Consider the following 10,771-nt stretch of genomic DNA (forward strand, 5'->3'; position numbering starts at 1 on the left):
TACGCGAACAAACTTCTGATAGGTGACTGTATGTTGGGTGAAGTTGCTCGTGGTGATTGGCCTACCCTGTCCCAACCCATCTCCCCCACGTGAATCTTGCAACCTTCCTGCCATGTTAGGTAAATGCAGTGCAACATCAATGTTCATAGACAGAATACGAGCTGGTTTCGAGTTTCCACCGGTACAAATGTGGCTAAGGCAAATCCGCCTTTGTGGTACACCCACACTTCGCTCACGGATTACCCAATCGAGCGGTAGTAGTCGTATGATTATTATCAGATGAAAACTATGATCTATCTTATCTGATCGTACTATAATCTTATCTATTATCTGATGAAAATTATTGACCGAGAGCAAGGCCAGAGTTATGATACAGTGCTAGAACAGTAATCTATTCACTTGCCGCTAAGCCAAGATTATGATACTCTTAGAAGTCACAAAATCCATTATCATCCGTCTGTGGAGATCATGAGCACTTCGTTTCTCCGAAAAACGAACGTTTTCCGATTAAACCCGGGCTCTCTGTTACCATGCTCGGTATGTAGATGAGAGCGAATATGTCGGAGCCGAATGATAGCTCCGAGGCTCGCATAGCGGTTATTGGTGGATTTCGGAATTTAATGGAAAGCATACTTGGTACACATCATACATAACTCCAAATGCAAAAGTGGGACATGTTGCTGTAAAGCCTTACCAAGTGGAGAAAAAAAGGACCGGCACTCTAGAATAGTTCATATTTCATACAGCCTGTAGCCTCAATAACTTTCATCTTTAGGTCATCATTTGCTTAAATTATTACTCTAATATGTGACGCATACCGCATTCATAGAAAACAATAAGAATTATATCATCGTAATGGTTTTGCAAAGTTTAGAAGTCGCGAGCTTTCTGGCGTATCACCATTGATTTTGGTTGGGTGGCCGTCGTTGCATGAGAGTATTGCTTGCTTTGTCAATCAGGCATACGTCGACCTCGAAATTTTTTTGGAACTGGTCTAATAATATGTATATGTTGTCTCGCTATGGCAAGCTTGGGCGTAGTTCTGCATATCGGAGATAGCTTCTGCGCCTCGGTCATCGGCCATCGGCCTTCGGATGTCGGGGGTCTGAGTACTAGACATGGCCGACATGGCGAGTTCTCCTATCTTTGGAGAGCACATTTGTTGGATGTTAAGCAAAGCGTTTGTAAGAGCTATAAAATCACAGATCCAATACGTACGCCTGAATAGAGTTTGCATAATCCGCGACCGTATGTAATAGGCAATTAACTTTGTAATAGATTGTATAATACATGGTATGAAAGCGAGAGCCGTGCAAGATCAAATCGGTGGACATCCCTATCTCCGACGTCTCGGAGCCCGGCTGATCAATAGCATTTCTAACAGATTTGAGTCATTTTTTCAATATCGTCCGGGTAGGACCAATGCAGCCGACATGTATCGATGTTTGAGAGATTACTGTGGTACATGGCACAAGTTTTGTGTGTGGACCATTAGCAAGGGGATGATACAGGTCGGAGTAGAGAGTAAGAGCTATACTATAAACAGTACAACCTATACCAATTAGAGTCGCGATACTAAGAGTATTCTAAGATTTCTCTCTCATGGATCAGGTATAGAATCATCCGAAGAAGAGCCCGATCGTGATCTTAGCGTCTCCACATACAAAACCTGTGACATGCACCACAATATAGATAAGGTAGTGTGTTGTTCGTTATAGAATTAGATCGGGCCGCATCCTGCAGCACATAGTATCTAGCATTTCTGACGAGGCCGCAGACATCCGAGAATAGGCACAACCCAATCACGAAACACTCTGATATAAAATAGTAACGCTACCCTTCTTTGCCAGCCATCATTCTTGTGTGTTAGCAATTGCCTTAGTTATCATGGCTGTACTGTCAACTCTCAACCAAAACACAATCATCGTCTCCCTATTGGGCATTTTCCTTTACTTTGTTGGTTTAGTTGTATATCGTCTCTTCTTTAGTCCCATTGCAAACATACCGGGCCCCAAGCTTACTGCAATTACCTTTTGGGTTGAGGCATATTGGGAGGTGGTAAAGGGAGGAAGATTTATATTCAAGATTGAAGAATGGCATGAAAAATATGGTAAGTTGTGACACGAGTGATTTCAACAATACCCATATTGATCCTCAGTGGCAAGGCCCAATTATTCGTATTACACCAACGGAGGTACACATTCGCGATGCAGAGTTCTACAATGAGCTTTTCAATACCAAGTCGAAGTACGACAAACTACCGCAAATGGCGCATCGCCTTGCGCACCCACAAGCCTTAGTCGACTCAATCGAACATGATTATCATCGCCGCCGCAGAGCAGCTGTTGCTCCTTTCTTTACTAGGCAAAAGATCATAGACTTTAGCCCTTACACCAGCTCTCGGATCAAGAAGATGTGCAATATTCTCGAGACGCAATACAAGGGAACTGGAAAGGTAGTATGTCTGAACGAGGCTTGGGGTGCCTATGTGGCTGACGTACTCATCTGGTACATCTGTGGTTTATCCTACGATTTCTTGGATTTTCCCGAATTCAAGTCGCCATTTACAACGGCTATCCACAATTTTCTTTACTCATTTCCGTTTGCAACATGTTTTCCCACCATTTCAAAGTGGCTCCAGGGCCTGCCGGAGTGGTTCCTTGTTATGGTAGACCCTAAGATGAAATCAGTCTTTGAATTTCGCCACGTAAGTTGCTCATCTCTAACATCATACACCCCGCTGAACAAATACAGGAAGTGAAAGGCCAGATCCGACGAATTGTGGCTGGCGAAAATGATGCAGACAAGCATGTCACACATCGCACTGTCTTCCACGAGCTACTCAAGTCTAGCATGAGCAGGAGCGAACTTACCCAGGAGATGATGGAGCATGAAGCGCAGAGTTTTGTGGGTGCAGGTATCGACACGACAAAGACGGCACTCACCGTTGGAAGCTTCTGGATCCTGCAAACGCCAGGCGTTAAAGCGCGGTTGAGAGAGGAGCTTGAGAAGGCTATGCCTAACCCTGATGAACTGCTGCCTCTCACCAAACTTGAAAAGTTACCGTACCTAAACGCGGTTGTGCAAGAATGTAAGCAATTCACGGACATTCAAACACTCCAAGCTAACCTCTACAGCTCTACGTATGTCGTATGGGTTGACTAATCGACTTCAACGTACAAATCCAATGGGTGTTATTCAGTATGACCAATACGTCATACCTCCTGGTACAGAATTCAGCATGTCAAATTACCTACAGGTCACGGATCCAAAGTTATTCCCTAATCCGGATAAATTTATCCCAGAGCGCTGGCTAGATAACCCTATGACATCCACTGGACATCCGCTAAGCAAGTATTTGACCAACTTTGGCAAGGGCCCGCGTATGTGTCTGGGCATGAATTTTTCGTTGGCAGAGATGTATCTAGGTCTCTCAGGATTGTTCAGGTTGGTAGATTTGGAGTTGTATGAGACAGATAGAAGCGACGTGGATATGGCGGGAAGTTTCTTCGTGCCTCTTCCCAAGGCTAGCAGCAAGGGAATACGCGTGATTGTGAAATGAGGAACGCACTAATCAAGTTCCTGCTTGGTGGAGAGAATATAGAGGCTCTTTCAGCATTGTTTAACTGGAGAAGTGAGACGATAGATCCACCCATAGAGTAGAGTGAGTCTTTGCACTGTTAGATAGTGTGATAAATGAAGACAAATGAACAAGGACCCACGCTGAGTAGCTTCAAAACCATGAGCCCAATCACGCAAGAACTTCGCGCTCGTGCTCCGCATAGAGGGCCAGGTTACAAACCTTTCTTACTTCTGCCTTGATACTAAGAAACAACTCATGTATGAATTATGAATATCCAATCGGCTTACTCAAATACTGTTAGTCCCCCATGGATTTATGGCGCTTACGGTACGGAGTATCACTGCAAGCAAGATAGCAGCGTCGGTCGTCTATTGAAATAATTCTTTGCGATAATATGCTCAGGAGCTACAGTTATTGACCATTTCCTACCACTTCAGATCTCCTTGCTCCTGGTTTCTTCAAGACCAACCAGCCATCGTACAGGGCAGACTAATTTCCCTCACGAGTGAGAAACCACATTTAAGCAGGAATATAAAGGAAATATACCCGAAAAAATCTCTTTACGAAGCTATTTTTGCTTAGTTTCCTCCCGGAAGTGTTTTCGGACATCCTCCAAAATAAGCCCCATAACATTTTTGCCTGGGTACTTGCCAACAGCCTCTGCCTTGGCCTTGCCAACACCAATTCCCCAAAAACGATCTCTGGGGTTACACTCAGCTAGATGGCGGTCGCCAGTCGCAAGAAGCTTCTCTTGAAGGGTAGGGTTTTTGGCATATTTATGCATATTGCCTTCCTTCATCACCACTTCCTTGACTCTACGGTATAAGCATGGAATGTAGTTCTTGGGATACTACAACTTACGCTCATCCCACTCGTTGAGGTCAAAAGGAGTCACTTTTCTTCCAAAGGACTTGACCTTGACTGGGCTGTCGCAATCGAGAATCTCGCGCAGAATATCCTACGCTTGGTCAATACATGAAGAGTGACGGGCAAATATGGGATTTCTATATACATGGTCCTTGAAGTGACGCGCCTTCGCAGCCTGGAAGTAGTGTTCGGTAGACTTGTACTCGACGTCGTCAACGGTGAATGGCGCGATATGCATGTTGCTCATGAAGCCATACTCCGCACTATCTTTGTTGAAATAGACAGTTCCGGTGTCTTTAGCCATGACTGCGAACAATAGGTCAAGTATGCGCTTAGCCCTTGAGTATTGGTTTGAAGGAAGAAGATCAACCCTGAGTAGCTGGGGTAGGGGAGAAGTATAAATGTCTAAATAGTCACTAAGCACGGCTGCCTGTTCAGCTCTGCTGCCTACCTACTCAGCTAGCTCGCCCCTCACTTTCCCCGCTGTTTCCAGCACACCACTACACCGCCACAAAAGAAGATGACCTGCCGTAGCCTTTTTCAGGCTGCTAATACTGACTACCTCTTTTCCAGCGATCTCCTATGACTGTAGCATACACCTTTAAGCCTCACCTGGAACTTGGAGTGAATCTATCATAAGTGAGTCACTACTATTCTCTTAAATCTACCGCGAAGCTTATTTGAGCCAACACCACCGGTCGAAACATTAATTTTCCAACAAGATGAAACTTCTCCCGAGAGTTGATGCACCTTGCGTACATGAGTCACGAGGCTTGGCCGACTATCCAAGGCTACCTTAGACGAACACACGAGATTTTGAGGGAAACTGGTCGTCCTGAACACGTGAAAACTACTGATATGAATCGCTAGTTAAATTTTATCTTCATATGGATTTTGTGAGTCGCATCATTCTGGGCATTGGGTTGGCGTGGAGTCACTTACACGCTTCATCAATTACATCCCTTCTTTGCCGCTAGGCTGAGCAAAATTCTGGTTTCCCTATTTCCTCTGCAGCTTCATATTTTTCTTTCAAGCCTGCTGAGAAGCTCCCTCTCGATGCTTTGGGTCGTGGCATCTTGTCCGTACCTTTGACAAAGTGCATCGGTGCGCGTTCGGGGCCTACCCGGACCCTCCATTCTGAAATTCGAAGTGACGATCTTTTCAAAGTAGTGTCATACAAACGCATATTAGCATAAGAGAATTCTCCAGATTGCGGGCGCTATCGGCCAACCGTTTCACTCTTCAGAAGCCTACACCTATGCCTATGCTTACTCCAAGGAGATCCTCGCATCCCTTACAAATGCCACCACATCGTTCATTTCACCCACTGGGGGATGTCTCTTGATGTTCTCCCAGACAACCTCAATAGCCTTGACTGCCTCATCGCTCAATTTCCCCTTCTTGATGCCCTGGATCGTCTGCTCAATCTGCGATAGCTTACTGACACCAAGAAGAATACCATCTTCGTCGCCATGTAGCGCGCTATGATACGCTACCCAGCGGTACGCAAGCTCAGCGTTTGACACTCCCTCTTTCCTAGCTATATAGTTCCATGTAAATAGCGCCTTGCGCAAGTGCTCGTGGTCATACAGCATGCTAAACAGCCCACCCATGACATTTTTGTTGAACCGACCAATACCTGCGTCGAGGTCTGCAATTGACCTGGTCAGGAAGCCACCAGCAATAGCCGAATACGCGTAGAAATTGATACTGAGCTTGCGAAGCGTAGAGGGAAGCTCAGTCTCTCCATAACGAGAAATAAGATTAAGATAGCCTTAGTATACTTGAAGAAGTAGGTATCCTTTTGCCTTAGCGATATCATAGACTTCCTGGACTTGTTTAGCGGTATAGTTGCTTAGTCCAAAGCGGCGGAAAGCGCCCTTCTTGTAGGCTTCGTTGATGCCCTCAAGCGTCTGTTCAATAGGAACCGAGTCGTCGGGTGTATGGATGTACAGAACATCAATGTGATCAATCTGCAGGCGCCTCAGTGACTCTTGCAAGTACTTGATAACGCCATCTTTCGTGATTGAGCCAGGGATACTTCCGCCAGGGAGCTTAGTATCAATAGTAAACTCCTTCCGCTTCTCTAGCTGGCCGACGCCATATTCGGAGCCAGGATAAATGTGTGCAGTATCGATATTGTTAACACCATTCTTGAGAAGTAAATTAACAGCCTGATTGCGCTCTTCTAGTATCTTAAAGTATGCCTGATCAGACAACGAGAAGCCTCCGAAAACAATCTTAACCATTTCAGCGGGTTTGACTGCGGACTTGTTTTGGTTACGGAAGAATGGGTGGTAAAGGCGGGCAAAGCACAATTTGAAAGGCGATTGAGAGACTGGTAGTAGTGCCTTCTTAAAGCTTCGCTTGTATTCTTCTTATACTTCGTGCTAGTGCGAATATATCGTAAGCTTCATTTGTAACAAGCTGTCTGTGCATACGAACTGATCACGCTCAAAAGATGTAGCTAACTATACATACATGCTGAATCTACGGGCGTAATTCCGTCATTCCGGAACAGGAGTTAATCTAAAATTGCGCTAATTGATGACATCCCAAGGTGTAGTTGTGTGGATAGCAGTCGACTAGGTAAAGAGTAAAGACATTGTAGTTGGCTGTTCTGCTTGAATGATGTGATTAAAAGAATCCTTACAAGGTAGCAGTGGTACGCTTGCCTATCTAAGGCGACCTCAGCAATCTAGCAATGGTTAATTAATGTGTCTTTATAGATTACAACACGCGCTCCATGCACTTCAGTACACTACCTTGGGCTTGGTGAGGCCTATTGTTGAGTATTCAAGCTTGGAGGTTGGTTGAATTTGTTCGAAATCTGCCCAATATCGCCCTGGCCTGTTGCAACAGACAGGAGCTCACTTGGTGGTAATTTTTGTAGGACAAGGATTCGGCAGTGGGGTGGTTTGCGCAAAAAACGGCGGAAACACTGATTTCCAAGCAAGAAGCAACGTGCAAAGATATGTGCAAAAATACGGACAAACAACCATGGTAACTCTGATTTCAGTGTATGTAGCGAGTAATATAATTCTTGGCAGGAAGGAAACTACATACCTATGGCACATCTCCTGCATATGAGGGGGCTTGTGTTTTGTCGCATCCATACATGCAAGGTCAAGAACGCCACACAACAGCGTATCAAGTTTCGTTATATGCCTCTACGATTACTTGAGACCACTTAGCTTAGACATCCGCCATGTAAAGAGCTACTAAGATAGTCACTCCTATAGTCGTGTATAGACTTATGGTTATCTCATCTAGTTCGTGTTTACGGTCTCTGCGACTACAACATAGGAGGGTATTTAACGCAATCCTAGTCGTGACAGGATTCTATTACAGTTGAAAAACATGCTTATCAAGTAAAAGTAGGTAAATTTGATGTCTTCTTAAGGGAGGCTGCAAGCACACAACGACTAATTGAGTGCGCCAGCATCTAGTCCTAAGGCATTATCCCTACTTCACCATAAGTAAACCTCGCACTCCATCACGGTATAGCCGACTTCCTCCTAAGATTTGTTGACGGAAGCTAATCTGTATGGTCTTAAATCTCAAAATTGGCACACACGCATACAGTATGCCTTTAGAGAGCGAGGAAAGTCGGCTGAGAATGGCCGCTGCTATTACGGCTGCCCGGTAATACCATTAGGACAGGATCGCGAGGGTGGATGCTTCAAGTCCAAACTGCTGCGAGGGCACAGGGCAGCCGCCTGCGGTCCTGTCGCAAAGCAATGATCGTAGACGCCTATCAAAACACCAATTAGTCTCCGAAACGACCCAATTCTTTTGTTTCCATGACTGTAGAAAAAGAACCGTCTTACCAGAAGGTCCGCATGGATTTCTGTCTCCTCCATTGCAAGTATCGGATGGCACAACCGGTACGTGAATCTCGATGAACGACCTGGGCCCTTTGGAACAGATAAAACCGCCCGTGCCCACGTTTGCAATCTACCGGCGCAGAGAAGAAGCGTTAGTAAAAATAGCAAGGAAGATGAAGAAAAATAAGATTACGTGGCTCTAGAACTTACATATCCCCAACCTTTGATCACACCAATGCGTGGAGTGAACACAGAATAGCAAGGATAGTTGCCGCCATCGGTGCAAGCAGCAGTATATCCGACTGTCGTAGCAGTTCTGTTATTTGCATCACAAGTAGTTAGCCAAGCAACATCCATCTGAAGACACCTTCAAGAGTGTATCTCTATTCTGGCAAAGAAAAAGAAAACTTACCCCCAGGTATAAGCAAAGCCGACACGAATTCCAAACTTATCCAAAATAGATGGGCCGAATTTTAGATCAGGGCCGATATTGACATTGATGGAATACGTGTAGGATATCGTTCGCGAGTTGGTCACGCTGCCAGGTGGACACAAAGGTTCCGAGATGCGGCGCGGGATACCGAGGTGCTGGCTCCATTCGCTGACCTCGAAAAAGGGCGTGGGCGTGACTTTGCCATCGTTATACTTGGTGCAGCATGGATCACCGAGACAGACGTTCTGGCCCATTTTGGATTCTTTGAGGGGATCAGGCTTGGGGGCCATGCTTTTGTAGAGGGATTTGAGCTCTGGGGGGAGTGTCCCCTTGAATTTGAGAGGGCCCTGGGTGCCCTTGCCCGACTTTTCGACTTTGGAGTTTTGGAGGATCTGGCCGATGGGGATATTGATGTTTTTGGTTTGGGCTCGGGGGTCAAGGACAGAAGGATGGGCAGAGGTGGGGTCAGAAAAGATGCTCAAGAGAGCGATGGCTGCAATGAGGACACGCATGGCTTGATTGGTGGAGTCCGAAGTTGCTGTTTAGAACTGATATCTCAATGTGAGTGGTGCTGTTGTTGATGCAGTGCTTCACTCCCTTATATAAATTTCCCTCCCACGCTGAACTGCGTATCTTCCGACTGAGGTTGCGTGCTTCGCACATCAACTTGCATATCTCGCAATCCTTACGCAATTGTATCAAAACGTGCCATTTTCTCCCAGGCCGCACAATTTCCAACGAGTAGTTGACGTCCTTTACCCCACGCGTATATCACCTGCTCAATCGACAATCCACTTGTTTACACTCTTCACAGCACGTGTATGGCATATACTGGGATTGACAGATCAGCGGCAAAAACACTTCATCGTGGAGGTTCTCAAACCGTCCCACAAAAGGGGAAAGATGTTTTCCTCAGGCCTCCATGGACCATCTCCCTTGTACGTGTATACAGGTGTTGTCGAATTGTATATCAGTATAGCAGAACGTGAACCCCCACGACCAGATCTTATCATCGCTTGCATATAGGGCATCAGCATATACGGGCTTGAATGTTGCTCTCAATCGAACCTTACACGACTTTGAACGGGCTTACTACGAACGACTACTACCCGACCTTGAAGCTGTACTTTTCGGCCCTATGTTGTCCATCTCACGCGATCATACACGCGTATCTGATCCTGAATCACAATATCTCAAAAGCAATGGAAATTCCCAAGGCAAAGATAAAGGTAATTAATTACACCACTCAATACGTGTACAGTTGCAAGACAGGGTTGTCACTCATACTGCAGCTTCTTAACTTTTTCCAAGCCTAGTGTGTGATTGTGAAGCTCACAGAATAGTTGCGCGATTAACCAAAACATAGATACGCTCAACATCGCCTAACCATTCGTTTGTTCAAATCCATCTCACCGTTTTCCATGGGGAGCCCTGACAATATCTGATGGGTATGTTGGTAGTGAGCTCTCTGATCCGAGCTAAGCTTTTCTGGTGTTAACCTGTTTGATATGTATACCCCTGTCTTACTAGGCACTGACCTGGGTATATACTTCGTGGTACGCGGGAAAAGTGTGTAAGCTGCACAGATCAGTTTCTCGTGTATCTTGACTGACGAGTGGGCTGGGTCACAGAGAGAGCAACATGCGACAGATGGGAGACTTGAGCCTACAATTCATCATCAACTTCTTGAGAATTAACCTTGTGAAAATCGTGTGTACAGTGCGGTTGCAGAGCCCCAGGTTGATCTTCGACAAAGCCAATTTTGGAAAATGTGGGGGTGGGGATATGTGAGCGATCTCCTGCAGGCACAAGTGTCGTCACGGCATCTCCACCGGCATATACTCGGGGACAGGGGCAGCACCCCGGTGTAGATATGTAGAGCCTTGGGCTCAATTGGGGCTTGCTTGGTATGCTACCCAGTCAACTTGATTTCAGTCATCATCTGCTAACCATTTTCAAGTTGCGACCATTCTTATCTGTGTAGTACTGGTCTCAGTCTTCAAGCACAAGACTCTACTCTTATTGAAATCCTTCTTTTTCAGTACGCCAAACATCACATTT

General features: G+C 45.7%; 4 protein-coding genes across 4 annotated transcripts; 1 reads left to right on the plus strand and 3 right to left on the minus strand.

Moving 5' to 3' along the window:
• Positions 1–1,887: 1,887 nt before the first annotated feature.
• Positions 1,888–3,562, plus strand: COCCADRAFT_40322 (uncharacterized protein; the record flags this gene model as incomplete). The annotated part of the gene is made up of 4 exons (XM_007718227.1): positions 1,888–2,110; positions 2,166–2,707; positions 2,755–3,091; positions 3,138–3,562. 4 exons carry the CDS (start codon positions 1,888–1,890, stop codon positions 3,560–3,562), a joined length of 1,527 nt encoding a protein of 508 aa, XP_007716417.1.
• Positions 3,563–4,151: 589 nt separating this feature from the next.
• COCCADRAFT_29615 (uncharacterized protein) lies at positions 4,152–4,754 on the minus strand (the record flags this gene model as incomplete). Its single annotated transcript, XM_007718228.1, has 3 exons — positions 4,152–4,396; positions 4,445–4,541; positions 4,596–4,754. 3 exons carry the CDS (start codon positions 4,752–4,754, stop codon positions 4,152–4,154), a joined length of 501 nt encoding a protein of 166 aa, XP_007716418.1.
• Positions 4,755–5,569: 815 nt separating this feature from the next.
• Positions 5,570–6,699, minus strand: COCCADRAFT_40324 (uncharacterized protein; the record flags this gene model as incomplete). Its single annotated transcript, XM_007718229.1, has 3 exons — positions 5,570–5,607; positions 5,775–6,192; positions 6,235–6,699. The coding sequence occupies 3 exons, from the start codon at positions 6,697–6,699 to the stop codon at positions 5,570–5,572; spliced, it is 921 nt and encodes a 306-aa protein (XP_007716419.1).
• Positions 6,700–8,082: 1,383 nt separating this feature from the next.
• On the minus strand, positions 8,083–9,222 carry COCCADRAFT_106975 (uncharacterized protein; the record flags this gene model as incomplete). Its single annotated transcript, XM_007718230.1, has 4 exons — positions 8,083–8,204; positions 8,281–8,407; positions 8,488–8,593; positions 8,690–9,222. 4 exons carry the CDS (start codon positions 9,220–9,222, stop codon positions 8,083–8,085), a joined length of 888 nt encoding a protein of 295 aa, XP_007716420.1.
• Positions 9,223–10,771: the final 1,549 nt, after the last annotated feature.

Source organism: Bipolaris zeicola (assembly GCF_000523435.1).
Source record: "Bipolaris zeicola 26-R-13 unplaced genomic scaffold scaffold_220, whole genome shotgun sequence".
Taxonomy (NCBI): domain Eukaryota; kingdom Fungi; phylum Ascomycota; class Dothideomycetes; order Pleosporales; family Pleosporaceae; genus Bipolaris; species Bipolaris zeicola.